Here is a 19,150-nt window from a genome sequence, read left to right as displayed (position 1 = left end):
CTGAGATTTGAGACACGCTTCCTCTCGTGCTTGTGCCCAAGGGCCTTGCCCCTGTCACCTCCCTGTAACACTGCCCCCGCCAGTAATAGAGCTTTGACTCCAGCAGGGGGAGTGATGGAGGCACAGCTCTGGCCACACTCTTAACCTGTGTGTCCCCAGAGGCTCTGAAATAGTGGGGAGATTATAGATCTAGCATGAGGCTGTGGGAGGAGTCACTGAACTGGTCCAAAGCGAATGTCCTTGTGGGTTTCAGCCCCAGCTTCCACCATGCTTTGCCAAGAGGGCTGCAAATAAAAAACCACTCAGCTGGCCAGGGATCTGGGTCAGGAAGAGTGGGTGAAAAGGAAGGAGGGGACGGACCAAGACATGCAACCTTTAGGGAAGCAGAAAGAAAATTCTAATGTGGAAACTGCTGAAAATAGACTGCATGGCTGTCGGGCCGCATGCAAATCCAGTGCTAATTACATGGAAATTAATTACAAGCCACAATTTCCCTGTGCCTTGCTATGACCCTGGTGGGGGGAAGGGGGTTCTGCTGCAGGTGTCTTGTCACCCCCCACCCCCACACACCATTGAGGAGGCTCTGATGTCGCCTCCTTCACACACTCTCGCCACAGCAGTGAGAAAAGCTGATAGGAGGCTAAAAATACTAACAATAGAAATTTGATTTCTTCTTCCAGACAAAAAGCCTTGGCATCCACAGGAGGGAGAAGTGTTCAGGCAGCATGTGACTGGTTGGTATGAAATAAATAAATAGAGAAAATAGCATATAATTAACTCTGTAAGTGTATGTGGATGAGCAGAGATGTGCAGCCTCTCTCTAATGGTGGGGGGAAAGGGGAGGCAAAAGACCATGTGACAAGCCATGTGACAGGTGACATGTTTATCAAGCCCATTGCCTCCTGGGTCTTGGCTGCAGGGCGTGCTTCTCCTTAAAGCTGTTTAAAGAAATTCAAGAATTTCTAAGATAGACCCCCTAACCCAATATCTGCCTCTTCCCCCCTTCACTCACTGAAAGATACACACACTTTAGGTTGTGGGTATTAGGTGAATCAGTTCCAAAAACAAACAAAAAAGCCAAAACACCTTACAGGACATCACTGCCCAGGGCGGATATGGGGCTACGCTCCTGAAGGCTCCTGACACTTCCCTTCATCTGGAGGCACACAGGTTTCCATCCTAGGCATGGATTTTTTGAGCACAAAAATGAAAACCCCTCCCCTCGCAGTGCCTGGGTTATGGAGCCTTTGGAGGGCGGATCTGTCTCTTTGGGGTCTTCCTTCCCTTCCATCGTGCTCCAGCGGGCCTGCTTGGCTCTTCTCTCCGGCAGGCTGTTCTCCCATGTCGGCGACCCCTTCCTGGATGACCCTCTGCCCCGGGAGTACGTCCTCTACCTCCGACCCACCGGCCCCTTAGCACAGAAGCTCTCCGACTTCTGGCAACAGTCGAAGCAGATCTGCGGAAAGAACAAGGCCCACAACATCTTCCCCCACATCACCCTCTGCCAGTTCTTCATGGTGAGCCGCAGACCCCTCCCCCAGGCCCCCGAGCCCCTGCCCCCCAGGAGCCTGGCTGCCGCATCCCAGCCAGCACCCTGCGACCTGGAGGCAGAGTCAGGAGCACCCCGGGGAGCTGGTAGAAAGAGTCACGGGCTCCTAGGCTTGGATGGACCTGCAAGAAATGCATAGGGTCCTAGCTCCTCTTTGTGATATCTTTTGGGGCCAGGAGCACCCCGGGTTGGATGCACCATCACAACGAATGGTGTTCCTCGGGACTCCAGGGGACAAGCCTGCCCCACCGAGTCAGGACTCGGACGGAGAACCACAGCAGTGAAACCAAAGCAGTCCCACGGTCAGGGTAGAAATTAGAGAGCTGGGGACAAGTGTGCTCTTGCAGACGCAGGAGGTGACTTTAGCCTCAGAGACCCCCCCCCCTCCCCGTCCACATGTTTTGTCTCACCAGATCTTTCCAGAGACAGCAAAGCTACCTGTGATCCATTGTAGTTACCTAATCCGTAATCCTGGCTATCACAGAGCTTACCTAATGACTAAAAATGACTAAATCCCCCTCAGTGTGATAAACATAAATACATTTCATCTACTTTAGTTCTCTGGGAAGATGGAGCAGAATTGGCTTATCCAGGTACATTCAAGATGAGGCAGAATGGTAGCACTTTAATACAACATTTTTAAAGAGTATCCTGAGGTATTTTCCCCCCAAGATTGTCTCTGCCTCTTTAAGACCCCCCCCCAAAAAAATGTGTTCCTTATACCTTTCCTACCATTCCCTCTGCAAATCAGAATGATTATCACTTCCTCCTAGTCATCCCAGAATCTTTCTCAAAAGCATTCAGAATTTTACCCCGGTGCTTGGCGGAGGCGGGGGGGCGGGGGAGAGTTGGGGAGGGGAGATGATGTCACAGCTCTCTGAACGCTCATGACACTGGCAGTTGAGTCAACCTCTGACCATCCAAGAGGAATAGAAAAGGCACAGATGATGTGAAAGCAACAGAAAGCACATCTTGTACCCTGAGACGCTGTTTTCTCTGGGCACGTCCCCCCAATCCTTCCTTTCTTCCTGGCCCAGTCCTGCATCCCAGGTGCGCCCAGGGGCAGAGCAGGGCAGGTTGGGAGGCAAGAGCTGGTCCATCACCCCAGTTGCATTTACCGGTGAGATCACCCATTTCCAGATACCTGGGAGCCTGCAGTGTTCCTCTGTCCTCACCAACAAGTGATGGTGTAGGGATGGCCCCAAATGTTCAGTAGTGTAGACCTCTACCTCCCCTCTGAACAAAGCATCTTGTTTCCCCCTGCCAGTGTGAGGACAGCAAGGTGGACGCCCTCGGGGAGGCCCTGCAGACCACGGTCAGTCGCTGGAAATGCAAGTTCTCAGCCCCGCTGCCCCTGGAGCTCTATACCTCCTCCAACTTCATTGGCCTCTTCGTGAAGGAAGACAGCGCTGAGGTCCTCAAGAAGTTTGCCGCTGACTTTGCTGCTGAGGCCGCGTCTAAAACCGGTGAGCCACCAGCTGCCAGGCCAGCCGAGGGTCCTGTTAATCAAACATTGGGAAGGAAAGGGATAGGAAGCTACGGAGGGCTGGGCTGGGACTGCGAGGTGGAGGGTCCCCTGCAGGAATGCAAAGAGCCAGCCGTGGAACATGGCCCTTTCCTGCAGTACCTGTTCACTCCCTTTTAGAAACAGCAAACTACTGATTTGCTAAGCCTCTTAAGAGAACATCCAGTGTCTACCCTCAACACCCAAGTGGAAGGCACACCCATCACTGTTCCACACTGAAGCCATAAACACACCCTTTGTAGCACCTCCATCTCTTTCCAGTTCGGAGTTAACAAACCTTCCTTCCCCGCCACGAAGACCCTTGTCAGGGTCGCCCAGCTCACTCCGTGAGGACCCAGGGCCGCGCTCAGGGGGGTAGCACAGCACAGAGAACAGAGTAGAGCCACTTCGTATCAGATGATAGATCCCAGGCCCATGTCCTGCAACTCCCTGAACCCCATTCGATGGTCCCCTAAAGCTTCGACAGTCTGTCCAGAAATGTCATCCCTGCAAGATGCTTCTTGCTCTTTCCACAGCAGGTCTTAGTTCAAGCCAACTGAGGTTTCCCATCAAAGGAATTAGCTTAAGAGATACTCCGGATATGGGGTTGACTTAGAGGCAGGAAGCATGGAGAGGGGACGAAGGGGAGAAGTTGCCAAAGCTTTCCTGTCTGCCTGCAGGTAGCAATAAGCTCACCTAGGTCAAGGTGAGCCTTGTCTGCAGTGGGCCAGACAGACGGTGGGGTCGAGAGGGGGAAGTGTTGGCAGGGAGCAGCGTCTCCTGGCTCCCTTGGGAAATCACCATCAGTGGGTATTTATTAGGGACCGCAATGTGCTCATCCGTGAAGAAAGCAACATAAGAAGTGATTTCTCCAGGCCAGAGGTCCAGGTTCAAGTACCTATGCTAACAGAGCTCTGAGAAGAGAGAGGCCATCATAGGACGGATGGTTCCCCCTCCACAGAAAAAAGGATATGCATGCGGGGCTGGGTGACAGTGATCCCTACAGTGGAGAAAGGGCCGTGCAGACAGGAGGGCAGGCAGGAAGGGACAAAGTGTGTGCAGAGGCCCCCCCCTTCCTGCCCTAACCAGAGCAGAGCTGGGTGTGAGTGGACCAGCTGAATCTGAGCATCTCATGCAAACTGGAGGAGGCCCCGAGTTAGCCAGCACCCACCACACCCCTTCTCCCTTCCAAGGAGGGATGGAGAGGGGAGAGACCGGAGTAAAGCCATGCGGTTTGCCCCTTGGTCTCCCAACCTTTGACCTATACGATGCACCTGCTACTTTGCTTGGTGTTCTTCACCAGGAAAGCCCCCATCAGGGCTCAGGATTCCAGAAAGAGTGTGGCGAAGGCTCAGTGTCACTGAGCAGGATTGCAGGGAGGTCTCCCCTCTCAGAGGAGCTCTGCAACTTAAGATACCTCTTCTACTTAGGGAGGGGGACTCCTTAGAGCCCCTCCCCACACACCCCTTTTCTCCCCCTGGGCCAGGCTCAGCTTTCTGACTTTGCTGGAGCCTGCCATTTCATAACTTGATGTTTCAGAGAAATGACATAATAGAGAGGCAAATTATTTCCTGTTCCTATCCCACCACTTCAGGGAGATGACTCTCTTTCATCCCACAGTAGCTATTATCAAAACCACTAAAACCCCCACAAGACGCAAACCTGGTATCGGAGCCACAAAACCTAAATCCTTCACAAATATGCAAAACCGGATCTTGGACAGGGCTGTGGCTGACTTTTCAGGCGCGTCATGAGTGAAAGGCAGTGAGGCCCTTGCTTTCCTTGTAGGAGAAAGCCACCAATCTGTGGCCACTCTCTCGAAGAACTTGACTGACCTGGTTCTCTGCCCCTGTGGGGCCCCCTGGTGGTGACCAGGAGAACTGGATGGCCCTGCCCTGTGTGGTCCAGCTTCTTGCCTCCTTATGTGGACAGTGGGCCATCCCATCTTGGCCATAGAACCTACATCTCAATATTCTAGACTTTTCTGCAGACCCAGAATCCATGAGCAAGTAGATTGTGTCCTCTTCCATCCTAAGTGGCTTAAGGAGATTTATTATGCATGGATATTTCATCATTGACGGAATACTAAAAGCCTGTATCATGTGCTGAGCACTGGGGATACACTGCAAACAAGACACAGAAAGCCTTGCCTTGCAGGGCTTACGCCAAAGAAAATGCAATGTAGTCTAACAGAAAAAGATCCGAACTTTCTGATATGGAGCGCCTGGGTGGCTCAGTCAGTTAAGCGTCCGGCTTCAGCTCAGGTCATGATCTCACGGTTCGTGGGTTCGGGCCCCGAGTCGGGCTCTGTGCTGACAGGTAGCTCAGAGCCTGGAGTCTGCTTTGGATTCTGTGTGCCTTTCTCTGACCCCTCCCCTGCTCGCACTGTCCCTCTCTGTCTCTCAAAAAAAAAAAAAAAAGATCCGACTGCTCCGTCTGTCTCCCTGGGACATGAACCAGAACTGACTTTCACAGATTTCCTACCTTCCCCCTGGTTGTATCTTCTGCAGTGCTGTACAGGTGTACAAAAGAGAAATATAATTCATTGCCTCATAGGTTTGTTTCTTACAGTGTCTTAGGAAAACAGTCTATGCTTTAATTTTTTTTATTTATTTATTTTGAGAGAAAAAAAGAGAGAGAGCACAAGCAGAGGGGAGGGGCAGAGAGAAGGAGAGAGAGAATCCCAAGCAGACTCCACGCTAGCAACACGGAGCCTGATGCAGGGCTCAAACTCACGAACCATGAGATCATGACCTGAGCTGACATCAAGAGTCAGACATTTAACCAACCTGTCACCCAGGCGCCCCAGTTGCCTGTATACTTTAAACCAGTGGCTTCAGTCAGGGAGATTTTACCCCCCCGGGCACATGTGGCAGTGTCTGGAGTCATTGTTGGTCGCCACAACCTGGGGGCGGATATTACCGGAACCTAGTGGGTAGAAGCCAGGGATGTGGCCAAAGACCCCGCAGTGCATTGGGCAGCCCCCACAACAGAGAATTATTCTGTTTTACACCCTGGAAAGTCTTGTTTTAGACTTGGAAGATATTCCATCTTTTCCCCTGCCTCCTCTGTCAGAGACACTCAGAAGCTAAGAGACCTGATTTCAACATGAAGGTGATAAGCTCTTGCATGCACACAATTGCAGAATCTCTGTTTTGGCACGAATTTGCTCATCCTTTTAGGTCTGTTTCCTCAGTGTCGGGCTGCTGATAATCTGTGTGTTATTAGAAGGAAAAGCTGACCCAAACAATCACCTCTCCGCTGGTTGGGAGCCAGGTATGGCTCTTTGCCTCTCAAACTGTAGGCTGATTCAGGTTCCATTCCCGATTCTGCTGCTCTGAAAGAGAGAAGCCACTTTTGTCTGGCCAAGGGATTCCCTCCTTTGTCATTTGGGAGGTGGCATTTATGAAGCACCCTTCCATGTTCTTGGAGTCCCCACCATTGCGATGCTGACCACATTCCAATAATGCTTCCCTTCCTCATTTTCCAGAAGTACACGTGGAACCCCATAAGAAGCAGCTGCACGTGACCTTGGCTTACCACTTCCAAGCCAGCCACTTGCCCACGCTGGAGAAACTAGCCCAGAACATTGATGTCAAACTCGGCTGTGACTGGGTGGCCACCATATTCTCACGAGATATCCGGTTTGCCAACCACGAGGTAATGTTTCCTTGGGGCTCCCGACACTCCCAGGGGCACTGGGGCGCGGCCAGAACCGGGAGCATTGCGGCTCACTGCTACCCGGAGATGGGGACCGAAGGAAAGCAGGGGAGTGAGCACCAGACCAGGAGCCGGCTGAATCCACAGTTTTCTCTGGGCTCTGCCTGCTTCCTTGGGAAGTTCTGAGCTTGTACCCTTCCTCCCCGGGTCCCCAGGGACTCCTCTGTGTCACAACCCCATTGTCCTGTCTGCCCTGCCCACCTTACTGGAATGATACAGAAGTGAAAAGGGAGACTAGAAAAGTATGTTAGAAAAGATTTTCATTCTACAAATTCTTGGTGTTAATAGAAGACCTCATCCAGATCTTTGGTAAGGAGGACACAGAAATACAAAAAAAACAAAAAATTCTCAGAACACATAATTAACAGATACTTGACAAGTGTCTATAGCATGTAACATGCCAGCATTTTAAAATATGGTCCTGTCCTCAGGGAGCTTGAGTCCAGCAGGGGAGAGAGTAGACTCCTGAAATAAAAACACAGGCAACATGTTGTGACACTTGATATGCCTCCCCTGGGAGACCCGAGGGGCACTACTGAATCCCAGTACAGGTGGAGAGGTTGGCATACTCCTGGCATCCTTCCTTTGAGGGGATCAATACTGATTTCCACGATAAGCCTGTGCCACTCTGAAGAGTAATATTGCCCTTTGTTGTACAGAAAAGCTGAGACAGAGTGGCAAGTGGATGGTCCAAAGCTGATTAGCAATTTAGGACCAAAGCTGAAGTCAGAACCCAGGGATTCTGACCACTAGAGATAAGCAGCCCATCTTTAAAAAAAAAAAAAAAAAAAAAAGGCCACACAGTTTAATGAAAACCTTGTCATCCTTATTTAGGATTCTGTATTTCATTTGCTTCCAATTTTTCAACAGCAAAAGGACTGATATTTTTGTTCGATTACCTAGCCTCTTAATATCTCTGTTGACTTTTTTGTTTGTGTGTTGATTTGTTTTGAGAGAGAACATGCATGTGTGAGCTGGGAGAGGGTCAGAGGGAGAGAGAAGCCCAAGCAGGCTCTGCACTGACAGGGCAGATCCCGGCACGGGAACTCAATCCCACGACTGTGAAATCATGACCTGAGCTCAAATCAAGAGTCAGTCAGCTTACTGAGCCACCCAGGCGCTCCCCACTTCTACCCTTTTTTAAAATATGAAACAATTGAATCTCGGAGTCTAGACCAGCTGATCTCATCACTGTCTTGGAAATGTTGAGAAGAGATGACCCATGAACCAAAGGTCCAGGCCAGGGCACAGGGCTTGTGAGTGCCAGGGACACGCAGCTTTGTCCGACCCTGCTGCCAGGAATGTCACGTCCTCCTTCCAAGTCATTTGATGGAAGTTTCTGGAAAGACATACCAAGGAGACTGGGCTTGATCTTGCTTAAGAATTCCGACATCTCCTGGAATTGCTTAGGATGAGCCCTAAATAAAACGAGAGGCGTGGCTGACTGGATTCCTTACAAGGACAAAGAAAAAGTCAGGGTTGCATGGAGATGGACTGTGAGAAGTCACCTTTCGGTAGGGGGGGCGGGGGTGGCGGGGAAGGTGGCAGTGGAATTTTACAAGGAATATTTTCTAATCAACACTGCCCTCCAGTTAACTCAAAGGGTAATTGCTTTTCTGCCTGACCCACATTCAGCGCAATTGGCACTGAGCGAAAGAGGCAGCAAGCGCCCACACGAATTATTTTCTAAAAATAACTTGGCCTCTTTTATCTCTTATTTGTAAAAGCTCATTTATTACTGTTCCTTCTGATACAGTACGCTCACTCGCTCTCGCTTGCTCTCTCTCTCTCTCTCTCTGAGGTCATTTGCCTTTACCTGAGCCCCCTTGTGTATAAAAACCTTCCGTTGCCTGCCTTCTGTCCCCAGGAGATGGGTTTGATTGATCATTCTAGTGAGGCAACAGGTGTCCCGAGAAGGAAAGTGGTTTGGACAAGAGCGCTCAGCAAGCCATGCGTAGGCAAACTCCTAGGTCTCCTCCCTCTCCTGGTTCTCCCTTTGATTCCGACTTGCAAATGCCTCTTTGTGCTACGTGTAGTCCTCCATGTTAGGGATGGTATTGGGCTGTGCCCCGTAACGGTGCCAAGTAATAGGAATCCGAGGAAGGACGAAAAGCACACTCGGCTCCAGATCCTGGTTCTATCCCTTCAGTAGGTGTTAGGTTTGCTTCCATAGCTTCTAGAACTCTCCTGTCCTTCATTGTCTCCTGTGGACAATGGCAATAGTATGTTGCTGGACTCTTCTGTCATGCAGGCTCTGTAAGATTCTGGAAGGGCCCTAATATATAGCCCTGGGTGGCTGCAAGACGGAATTGTGGCTACTGCTGTTGTGAGAAGCATGCAGAGCTTCGAAGGCAGTGATGTCAGGTTCCTACCCTCATGTAGGATTGTAACTGCCACGTACGAGGGGTGAACAAACTTGAAACAGACCCAGCAATAAAAGAGTAAGTTTGGGGCACCTGGGTGGCTCAGCCAGTTAAGCATCCAACTCTTGGTTCAGCTCACATCATGAGCTCACTGTTCATGGGTTTGAGCCCTGCACACAGCCTGCTTGGGAGTCTCTCTCTCTGCCCGTCCCTCGCTCACGTTGTCTACGTCTCTCTCAAAATAAATAAATAAACTTAAGAACAATTTAAGAAGAGTAACTTCTTAATGTAGTGCAAAACTAGGCATGTGCCCTGATCTCTCTCAAACACAGGCTGACATTTTGTGTGAGATTTTGGTGAGCGTAATGGGCTGTGGGGACATGGGCACCAGTTATAATTTTAGATTTGCTGCAGCCTCTTAATTATCGTATTGCTTATTCAGTTAATTGAAGCTCCTCGTTGCCTGACTACCCCAGTGCCTAGAACACACGGTCTCCTACACTCCTTTGCTGAGCCTCTGTTTCCCTGGAGGTAACCTGGAGACAGAATACTCACCCTGCCCCCATGAAGTGATAGGAGGAATGAGTGCTGGGAAGTCACTTTGAGTTTCTCAAAGGAAAGACACTTCTGGGCCAAAGGCATAATTAATTAGTCAAAACTATGCTGTGCTTGAGTATCTAGGAGACCGAAGTTTTGACTTGTTCTCCCGTGACTCGATACTTCTCTCCACCCTGTTCCAGGCAAAGGAGTGCTCCTTTTGGTGGATCATCACATACCTAGTTTAGAGAGTTTCTTCCTTTAAGCTCTTTACACAATGCAGCAGAAACTACCGCCCTGGCTGGTTTAGAAATGGTAGTTTGAGCACAAATGTGGCAGAGGACAGGGGAGGGAGCAGGAGGCGACGGGAGGCAACGATCTCGAGCTGAAAGATACTGGAAGAGAAATAAGGGAAGTAAGGAGTGCCCTAAGGGGAAGGGAAATCAGAATCCATCAGTACAATAGGGTTCTGTCCATTTCTACTTCCGTTCTCTGAGACGGAAGTTACTTTCCTTAGAGACTTTGAAAAGGAAATTCTTTAAAACATGTTCCGATGTGTCACCTTGAGGGACACAGGGAGAGCTGATTAGCTCACGAGCACACAGTCCAGGGGGTCAGGCTAGAAGGGCAACCAGGTGTCATGGTTCAGTAGACAAAATGATGTGTCTTCTGAATGCAGGCTTCATCCTAAAGAGTTTCCTTAGATTGTCTCCTTAACTTTTATAGTCCAGGCATTATTTTACAGATGAGAAAATAGAGGCCAAAGTTAAAAACCTGAAGGTGGAACCAGAATATTTAGCCTGCCAGTAACGACTGTGGAACTTCAGGAAAGCCTGTTACAGTATCTCCATCTCAGGGTCCCATTTTAAATAAATAGGGTAGGAAATGTTTTCCTTACAATTGAGGTGCTTGCTATTAATGAGAAATCAGGAACATGTTTTTCCAAAGTATCTTCAGGTCAATGCTGTTTATGTACACCGGGAGAGGACGCAAAACATCAAGTAAGTCCACCAAGCAGTATGGCCTACGGTTGGCTCTGAAGGCTCATTATGAGCCCAGAGAAGAATCACGTGGCCTCCATCTGGTTGCCGGTGACAGCTGGTGACACAGACATACTGCATTCACCGATGGCAATCAAAAATACTATTTTTCAAGGTCTTTGTTAAAAACATAGGTTAGGGGTGCCTGGATGGCTCAGTTGCTTAAGCATCTGACTTGGGCTCAGGGCATGATCTCACAGTTTATGAGTTCAAGCCCCGAGTCAGGCTCTGTGCTGACTGCTGGGAGCCTGGAGCCTGCTTCAGATTCTGTGTCTCCCTCTCTCTCTGCCCCTCCCCCTTCCTCTCTCAAAAATAAACAAACATTACAAAGTTTTTTTAATGTAGGTTTTAAGAAAGCTAGGCAGAGACTGTCTTGTTTAAACCCCGGAGCGACCTGTAAAGGGACATGCTTCAGTCCCAAAGCCCTCCTATGGGAGAGTGTCTCCACCCAGACCATCTGTAACCCCCATATGGAAGACTGGCTTTCCATGAGTGGGGTTTCAAGTGTCTATTAGGGTGCCTACCGCAGCAGATGGAGAAGGGGAGATTAGGTCCAGCCCCATTGGTACAGCAGCTTAATAGAGCACCTACAGGCTTTCAGATAAGATTCTGAGACCCATATCTGAATCCTGACAGGCAGAAAGACATGCCTGAAGGGAAGTCAGGAAGCATCCAGTTGTACCAGGCTCACATCCACAATACCCTGGGATAAAAATTTTTTAAAAAGACACACTTTCTGATCTGAGTCCAAATCTACTCCGAGCCTGCAGACCCGCGGGGTGCCTGTAATGTCAGCATCCAGATGTATGCGCTGTGGTAGCAGAACGCACGGGTGTGCCCCAGGGGCACTCCGACTGGGTCGGATGTTGGCCTTTACTCCTCTCTCTCTTCATTTTCCAGACGCTACAGGTGATCTACCCCTACACCCCTCAGAATGACGACGAGCTGGAGCTGGTCCCTGGGGACTTCATCTTTATGTCTCCCATGGAGCAGAGCAGCGCCAGCGAGGGCTGGATCTACGGCACATCCTTAACCACCGGCTGCTCTGGACTCCTGCCCGAGAATTACATTACCAAGGCTGACGAGTGCAGCACCTGGATATTCCACGGGTAAGCAGAGCCGCGTCCCTCACCTGCTGCTTTAGAAAGACTGCCCCCGGCTTCGAGCAGGTGCTGGGCAAACGGGCTCGGTCCCGGACACCCAGGAGTTCATGGTGGGAAGAGAGCTGCTGATTCAGGACATTCAGGAAAGGGCTGACCTGGGACATGGGAAAAGGGGGGATGGGTCCACTCTGCTTGCCCCAGTTGATAGAACCATCGGAGCTCCTGATAAGCTAAACTGAGGCAGCTTGGAGGGGCTCCCTCTCTCTGGCCGAAGTGTGCATCATCTCAGGGCCCATACTTCATGGCATTAGGGTTCCTGTCTACTCTCATGTTGGGTCATTGCTCAAGTGTGTTCTGACTCCCCAGAGCAGCTGGGCAGGCTCCCAAGAAGCCAGCCAGACCAGTAATGGAAGGCTTTGCAAGGATCAGGAGATGTAACTGCCCCTGACTTGCTAGGTGCCCTTGAGCCAGTCCTCTGACATGGCACAGGAGTCCCTAGATAAGAGAGACTAAGGAAATGGACAACTGCCAGAACTGTCAAAAGACAGTGATGCCCCCCAGGTCTCCTCTAGAGTGGTAACTTCCCACCCATTCCTCACGACGGGTTTGCCCCCAGACCTAACCGGTTGGCACAGTCAGTGGGGCCCGGGCTGTATGGCCAGTGTTGCCTCGACAGATAAAACAAGGATAGGAGGCACCTTCTCTTTCTTAATCGGAGAAGCTCAAAGCCAGCCCTTCCCTAGCGCGCTTGGGCACCCTGCCAGGGTGTGCGTGCTGGTTTGTTTTTCCTCCCTCTTGTTCTTGCCGTGTGCCAACGTGGCTGAGAGCCGGGAGCTCCGAGCGCCAGCTGCACGGGGCGCCTAACAGCATTATTACCACTGTGAAAGAGAAGAGAAGGGCAATTTAGGGAGTGCTTTGCCTGGAGGGAGAAAGGAAAAGGTTAGATTCTCTCCCCCAGTGAGCAGCAAGCAGACAAACCCCTACCCCAAAGCAGGGAAAGAACATCTTCTTCCATAACAACCCCCCCCCAACCCAGCAATTCCTTTCTCTGCCTTCCAGTCCATCCCCCACCCAAACACTGCCCATGAACATCCAACTTGTTGGGGGCACAGTTGGAAGGTCAAAGCTGCTTCTTGTTCCCCATTTGCTTTTTCGGAAAGCAACATCGAAGTACATCTAAGCTGTGTTTCCAAAGTCACCGTTTTATCCCGAGAAAAACAAGTGAAGCATGATATCTGTGAATACACTGAGCACTAAGATCGTCTGATGATCCACAGCTCTGAGACCATTTTTAAAAAGTCTTTTTAATGTTTATTTTTTAAGGAGAGAGAGAGAGAGAGAGAGAGAGAGAGAGAGAGAGAGAGAGAGAGAGAGAGAGAGTGTGTGTGTGTGTGTGTGTGTGTGTGTGAGCAGGGGAGAGGCAGAAAGAGAGGGACACAGAATCCAAAGCAGGCTCGGAGCTGTCAGCACAGAGCCCGATGTGGCGTTCGAACCCACGAACCATGAGATCATGACCCGAGCAGAAGTCAGACACTCAACTGACTGAGCTACCTGGGTGCCCCCTGAGGAAATCTTTTCCCACCACCCTTCTTAGGGCATCTTGCCTGGTTCTGAGAGTCTCTAGCTACTTGTCAGCGGGTGAAGCCCCGCTGTGTTCTTTGCCGTGTGGGAGGGGGCTGGCCAGTCCTTCCGGGCTTACTCCCAGGACTGCTGTGTCTGGTGGGGTTGAGAAGATGGCCTGGGTATCAGGCTCAACTTCCTCCCTACACGATCTCGCAGCACAAAGTGTCTGACTATTTTCTTACTGGAACTGACAGCACCAGACTGTCTCGGAGCGAGTCCGGTCCTTTGATTACAGTGACAGTTAAGAAGACAAGGAGGTTGGCATTCTCCTTGCCAACCAAGCTGAAGGGGGAAAAGGGAGAGGAGGGATTCTGCCAGTGTCTTCACAGGTGTAATAAAGAAAAGAAATTAAGGGACGCGTACAAGCAGGATGTCAAGCCGATTCCGTCTATCCAGACACTTCAGGCCCTGAAGCTTTGATGAGTCAGACAGCGAAACCGAATTTTCTTTGACGGTGATGTTTGCAAAGGAGAACAGCGTGTCTCTCAGATTGAATGGCACTAGATTTTCTTCGTCTACAGCTGCTTAATTTTTCCAGTTGGGTTCTTAGGCTGCACATCCCACTTGCTGATGCAGCTTGTTGGATGGCCGCTTCCCAGGTCCCACCCCAGATCTGCTGAGTCACGATCCGTGACAAGTCGGGCCCAGACCTATATTTTTTTTAAAGCTCTCCTGGCGATTCTGAGATGTCCTAGGGCTGAAATGTCACTTTTGCAGGGTACAAGGTTTCCGATGCTTTTGTGTGTAAGTAGGGTGAGTCTATTGACAGCCAAAAAAGAGAGTGGAAGGGGTCCTAAAATTACTAAAATCATAGCATTAAAAAATCTTTTCCTAACAACAACAACCTAGCTTTATTATATCGCTGACTATAAAAAGTGCTTTTCCAAAATGGAATGCGAATAATTCTGTGAGGAAAATGAAATATTCCAGAACAGAGTGGCTCATCAGGTACAAAGCAGGACTAGAGCTGAGCACATTGAAACGTATGGCTACCCTAGTTGTAAAGAAGCAAGAAATCTAAAATTTAAATGCTCAGTGACACAGGAGGAGGTGTTCAGTGGATTTGCCTTGCAGCCATATTTAAATTGCAATGTTTTTTAGATAAAGCCTTTCGGAGGACTTACTCATCAAAATAACTCAGACATGGCCTAATTTGCTGCCTCCCTGTCCGGGAGGGATTACTGTCGCTACAGTGTAACACCCAGAAATGAGAGCTCTTGGCTCACAGCTCCATACATCTGGCGAGAATGGCCTCCTCCGAAATAATTCTGTGTTTCATCATCTTGTTGGAGGTGTTACGGAGATGCGGAGGGGGGTGGAGCGCCAGGAAAGGTGGAAGAGAGGACAATGGCCATGAGGTTTCCTTGATAATTAGGAACCACAGGCAGAGTGGTAGAGACAGTAAAAACCCTCCCTCTAATTTGTCAGTTCGGATGGAAATCACCATGGAAAAGATTAAAGGCAATAGGAATTGTTTTATTCTTTGGTGCCAGAGAAATCTCTGGAAACAATGGTACAGAATTGAAAACTCATTATTCTTTAACGTGCCTTTGGTGCCAACCATGGCTGTGGTATCCTGATTGGCATGAAATCAGGGCCCGTCCCTACCCAGGGAGATGAACACATCTGTTCCAAGCACAGAAATCCGTCTACCCCGAATTTAGTAACTGGAAGACTTAAGTATAAAACAAGATGTTCCTCTCTAGAAAGGGGGCGTCCCCTCCTCAGCGTTCCCAACCATGGCCCAGGGTGTGTTTCCTGCTAATTCCCACACTCCTGTTGAGCCCAGGGGTGTAGGGCTAATGACTTCTGGCCAAAACAGTTAACAGCTTCCTCATCTTCCCCTGCAGTTCATACTCGATCTTAAACACGGCGTCTTCTCACGCTCTCTCGTTTGGTGATGGGGTGTTGGAGAGGCGGCAGTATGAGGACCAGAGCCTGGGGGAGACTGCTCCCCTGACTATCATCTGCCAGCCCACACAGGTAAGGCTGACCACTGGGGTCACGCCCTCAACTCTACTCAGCAAGGACACGTCTTTGCTAAGGTTGAGGGCTTGCTATTGGTGCCCCCAAACGGTCCCAGATCTCTTGGGGGAGAAAATGCACAAATTTATAAAAGATAACACAGAATTTAAGGTTAGGGAGAGTCAGATGGGTGGTCCTAACCATACGTACCAGCATCCAGGTCTAGGCTGATAGAGGAGGAGATTCTACATTGAGGAGGACATGTTATATGTAAAGTCATAATAGTTATATCTATTGCACTAGCCATTGCGAGATTAAAAAAAAATCATAAGGCTCTTAGCACAGTGCCTGAGACATGTATATATGTCTGAATGCTCAACATATGCCAGAAACATTGCAGAATGGAAAATGTGGGGGTGGGAATCGGTTTGAACAACAGAGACAAAGCAAGTTGAGGATCAAGAGACTAGATCACATTGGCTGGAGCCCAGGGCTTGAATTAGGGGCAAGTAAAAGAAGAAATAGAAAAGATCATGCCATTATCCTACCTATTAATCCTGTCAGGGCAACTAACTGGCAGCAAATGTAAAGTGCTGGCCACACTAAGCAAACTAAGAACAGCTGACCATCAGAAGGAAGGAATATAGAAACATCTGTAAGGATCCACCCAGCACGGACAGAACCCAAAGTCATTTGGCCATGCCTTTGGCTAGACTGGCCTATTTCACCCCTCAGAGGGAGCAGCTGACCTCCCTGGACCATTTCCAGGAGCACCAACACGCATGTAGTCAGACAACAGAGCCAAAAGTAGGATTAGGTTAGCCGGAGAAGAACTTCACTGCCGCAGGAGACCATCCGACACATGGTCTACCCACTGTATGTTAGAGGTGAGGCGGACATTGTTGTGATAGACGTGCTCACTCTCGGAAGTTGATGAGGTATCCCTGTAGAGGAGGACTAGATGAGTAGCTCTACGTGCTGGCAAGCTGTACCTCTCAGCCGTAACTCAAGTGGTCTTCACATTTTCATATCGGCCAGAGACAATTTTCACCACCCTGTTTGCTCTTGCAGAACACATGCCATCCATCTTGTTTGAGACCCAAAATAACTTGTGAGGTCTGTAGGAGGAGTCTCACTGCCCCCCTTGTTACAGACAGGCCAGCGTAAATCCAAGACCATGACGGGGCAAGTCATATACGGGCAGAACTTGTTCTAGAGCTCAACTCTACCCATCTGGCACTTGGCTCTAGGATGTGTTCATTTCCTTCTATGCTTCCCCGACTAATAGCTTTTCTTGCTCTGCAGCCTCTGAGGGTCACTAACCAGCCTGGCCCTCAGAAGAGATGCCTCTTTGTGTGTCGGCATGGTGAGAGGATGGATGTTGTGTTCGGGAAGTACTGGCTGTCCCAGTGCTTTGATGCCAAAGGTGAGTGGTTAGTTGGCCAGCTTAGCCTTGGCATACCTTTTATGGCCTCTAGGGGGCACCATCAAGCTACATTTGCCTGGATGGATGTCCTTCATGGTTCCCACGCTGCAGGAAATGCCCATAATGCGTTACAGTGTAAGTCCTTCCTGATGGTCTTAAGTGTTAGCGAAGAGGTAAGTGAATATTCTTGTCCCCATTCTATAAACTGGGACGCCAGGGACCAAAGAAGTGAATGTCTTGCCCATGGTCATTTGGCAGAGGCAGAGGCATGTGTCCTGATTCTGGGGCCAGAATTCCCTCCCTTATTAGATCACCCTGGCTTATTTGGTTCCTGTTTCCTTTGAGTGGCAGGCACATCAGAGAGAGAGAGAGAGGCTTGCCGTAGCACAGACTTCTGGCTTTAGAGTGTATGGTCGTTACTTTCACATAAAAACTTACCTCTTGCCATTCCTGTCAGAACGGAGGGGTGGAATCTAAAACTCCACCAAAGGAAAAGTGTCCACCTCAATATTGTCTAGACAGTTCAATTCAGTGTCTTTGGCCAGAAAGGTCTGGAAGTGGAGGGCTGTCAGGATCAGCAGTCCTAAAGAAAACAGAAAAGTCATCCTTTGTCTGACTGTTTTTCCAGGCCGCTACATACGCACCAACTTGAACATGCCTCATAGCTTACCTCAGCGGAGCGGTGGGTTCCGGGATTATGAGAAAGATGCTCCAATCACTGTGTTTGGATGTATGCAAGCAAGACTGGTGGGTAAGTGCTGTGTAGCGATTGCACAGCCTCTCCTGGCTGCTTCTTCAAAAACTGGCTCCAGTGGGATGCCAGGACACGTCCCAGGGCTTTCAGTGACTTTCCTACAAGTACCATATTTCTCCAGTTCAAAAGGGCTTTAGTACATAACCCTAGGTATGAGGCTGGTTTACCAAAGTCAACTGGGTGTGATCCCTTGAGGGCTACGTGGCCCAGTGATGGGGCAAAGTCGGCTTCTACTGCTCAGGGGAGGAGAATCTTCCAGTGGCTGGAGTAGAGAGGCCAACTGATCCTTGAAGATGGTCAGTTCTTTGCAGGTCTGTCCCACAGCTGCCAGGCAGAGACAGCAGCCTGGTCCTGTTCAATCATTTCACATACTCACTGATCACTTACTTTGTGCAAGGTCCTTTGCTAGGTGTTGGGATCAAGGAGAGTCCCCACCCTCAGGGAAACAAATTTTAAGTCGATAAGTATCATACAGTACAGTATCCTCAAGAACAGAACTGTGTATAGAGTAATATGGGAGCATTAAAACACACACACAGAGACAAGGGGAAGGGAATTCAGCTGGGTAGAGAAAGCACAGGACTTGAGAGGGGAGAAAAACCAAGTCATAGAGGTGAGAAATAATATCAAAAGTACTTCAGAGAAAGCTCTCTTTTTCTTGACCATGGTTGTGAGCCACATATGAGATAAGGTTGGAACCATGGATAAAGACAAGTTTACGGAAGACCTTGCCCCCCATATTAAGGTGTTTAGACTTTATCTGGTAGAGAAAAGAAGTGCCTTCCATGGGGAAAGTGTTGAAATATCAGATGTTGGGATTTACTTCTGTTCTCTAGCTGAGATCTTGGTCAGCACAGGATAAAAGTAAAACAAAATCTAATTGTCACAATATAAACCATCTTGCTTCTATGGAAGATGCAGAACCAGAGCATTCTCAGGTTTCTGGGTCTCTCCTAGATGGACAATTTACTGCTAGTTAGCACCAGAGAGAAGGAAAGAAAAAGACGAGGTGGGGGAGTGGTCAGGGGAGGGGTCTTCCACTGGGGTCTGCCTGCAACCCCCTCCCATACTAGGTCCAGCTGAGGCTGAGTGAATCCCACAAACCGTTTGCCTTCCTTTGCAGGTGAAGCCTTATTGGAGAGCAACACCATCATCGACCACGTCTACTGCTCCCCCTCTCTACGCTGTGTTCAGACCGCGTACAACATCTTGAAAGGTTAGACTTGAGAAAGGTCAACTGAATCTATCCTTCTGCCTCTAGGCAGCCCTCCACCCAAATTATCCTAGACTCATGAGACATTAGCCAATTGAAAGCTTCAAATTTGGAATTTTTAGGGGCGCCTGGGTGGCTCCGTTGGTTAAGCATCTGACTTCGGCTCAGGTCGTGATCTCATAGTTTGTAGGTTTGAGCCCTGTGCTGATAGCTCAGAGCCTGGAGCCTGCTTCAAATTCTGTGCCTCCCCCTCTCTCTCTGTGCCCCTCCCTCATTTGTGCTTTTTCTCTCTCAAAAACTAAATAAGAACTTAAAAATTTTTTTTGGTATTTTTAGCCAGGATTCCTATGGAA

The 19,150-nt window shown here is 49.4% G+C and overlaps 1 protein-coding gene across 4 annotated transcripts in view; it reads left to right on the top strand.

The window, feature by feature from the left end:
• UBASH3B (ubiquitin associated and SH3 domain containing B) overlaps nt 1–19,150 on the top strand; it is a 130,061-nt gene that overhangs the window by 94,597 nt on the left and 16,314 nt on the right. For 3 of the 4 annotated variants that reach the window (XM_029956391.1, XM_029956389.1, XM_029956392.1), the window contains exons 2-10: nt 681–734; nt 1,331–1,517; nt 2,817–3,015; nt 6,544–6,713; nt 11,614–11,822; nt 15,290–15,422; nt 16,710–16,830; nt 17,459–17,581; nt 18,708–18,800. In XM_029956391.1, coding sequence (XP_029812251.1) covers nt 681–734; nt 1,331–1,517; nt 2,817–3,015; nt 6,544–6,713; nt 11,614–11,822; nt 15,290–15,422; nt 16,710–16,830; nt 17,459–17,581; nt 18,708–18,800 — 1,289 coding nt within the window. Of the gene's footprint in view, nt 1–680; nt 739–1,330; nt 1,518–2,816; nt 3,016–6,543; nt 6,714–11,613; nt 11,823–15,289; nt 15,423–16,709; nt 16,831–17,458; nt 17,582–18,707; nt 18,801–19,150 lie in introns of all 4 variants that reach the window. The other variant, XM_029956390.1, reaches the window with a different exon arrangement.

The sequence above is a fragment of the Suricata suricatta genome, chromosome 11 (assembly GCF_006229205.1).
Source record: "Suricata suricatta isolate VVHF042 chromosome 11, meerkat_22Aug2017_6uvM2_HiC, whole genome shotgun sequence".
Classification (NCBI taxonomy): Eukaryota; Metazoa; Chordata; class Mammalia; order Carnivora; family Herpestidae; genus Suricata; species Suricata suricatta.
This window is presented reverse-complemented; position numbering and strand designations above follow the sequence as displayed.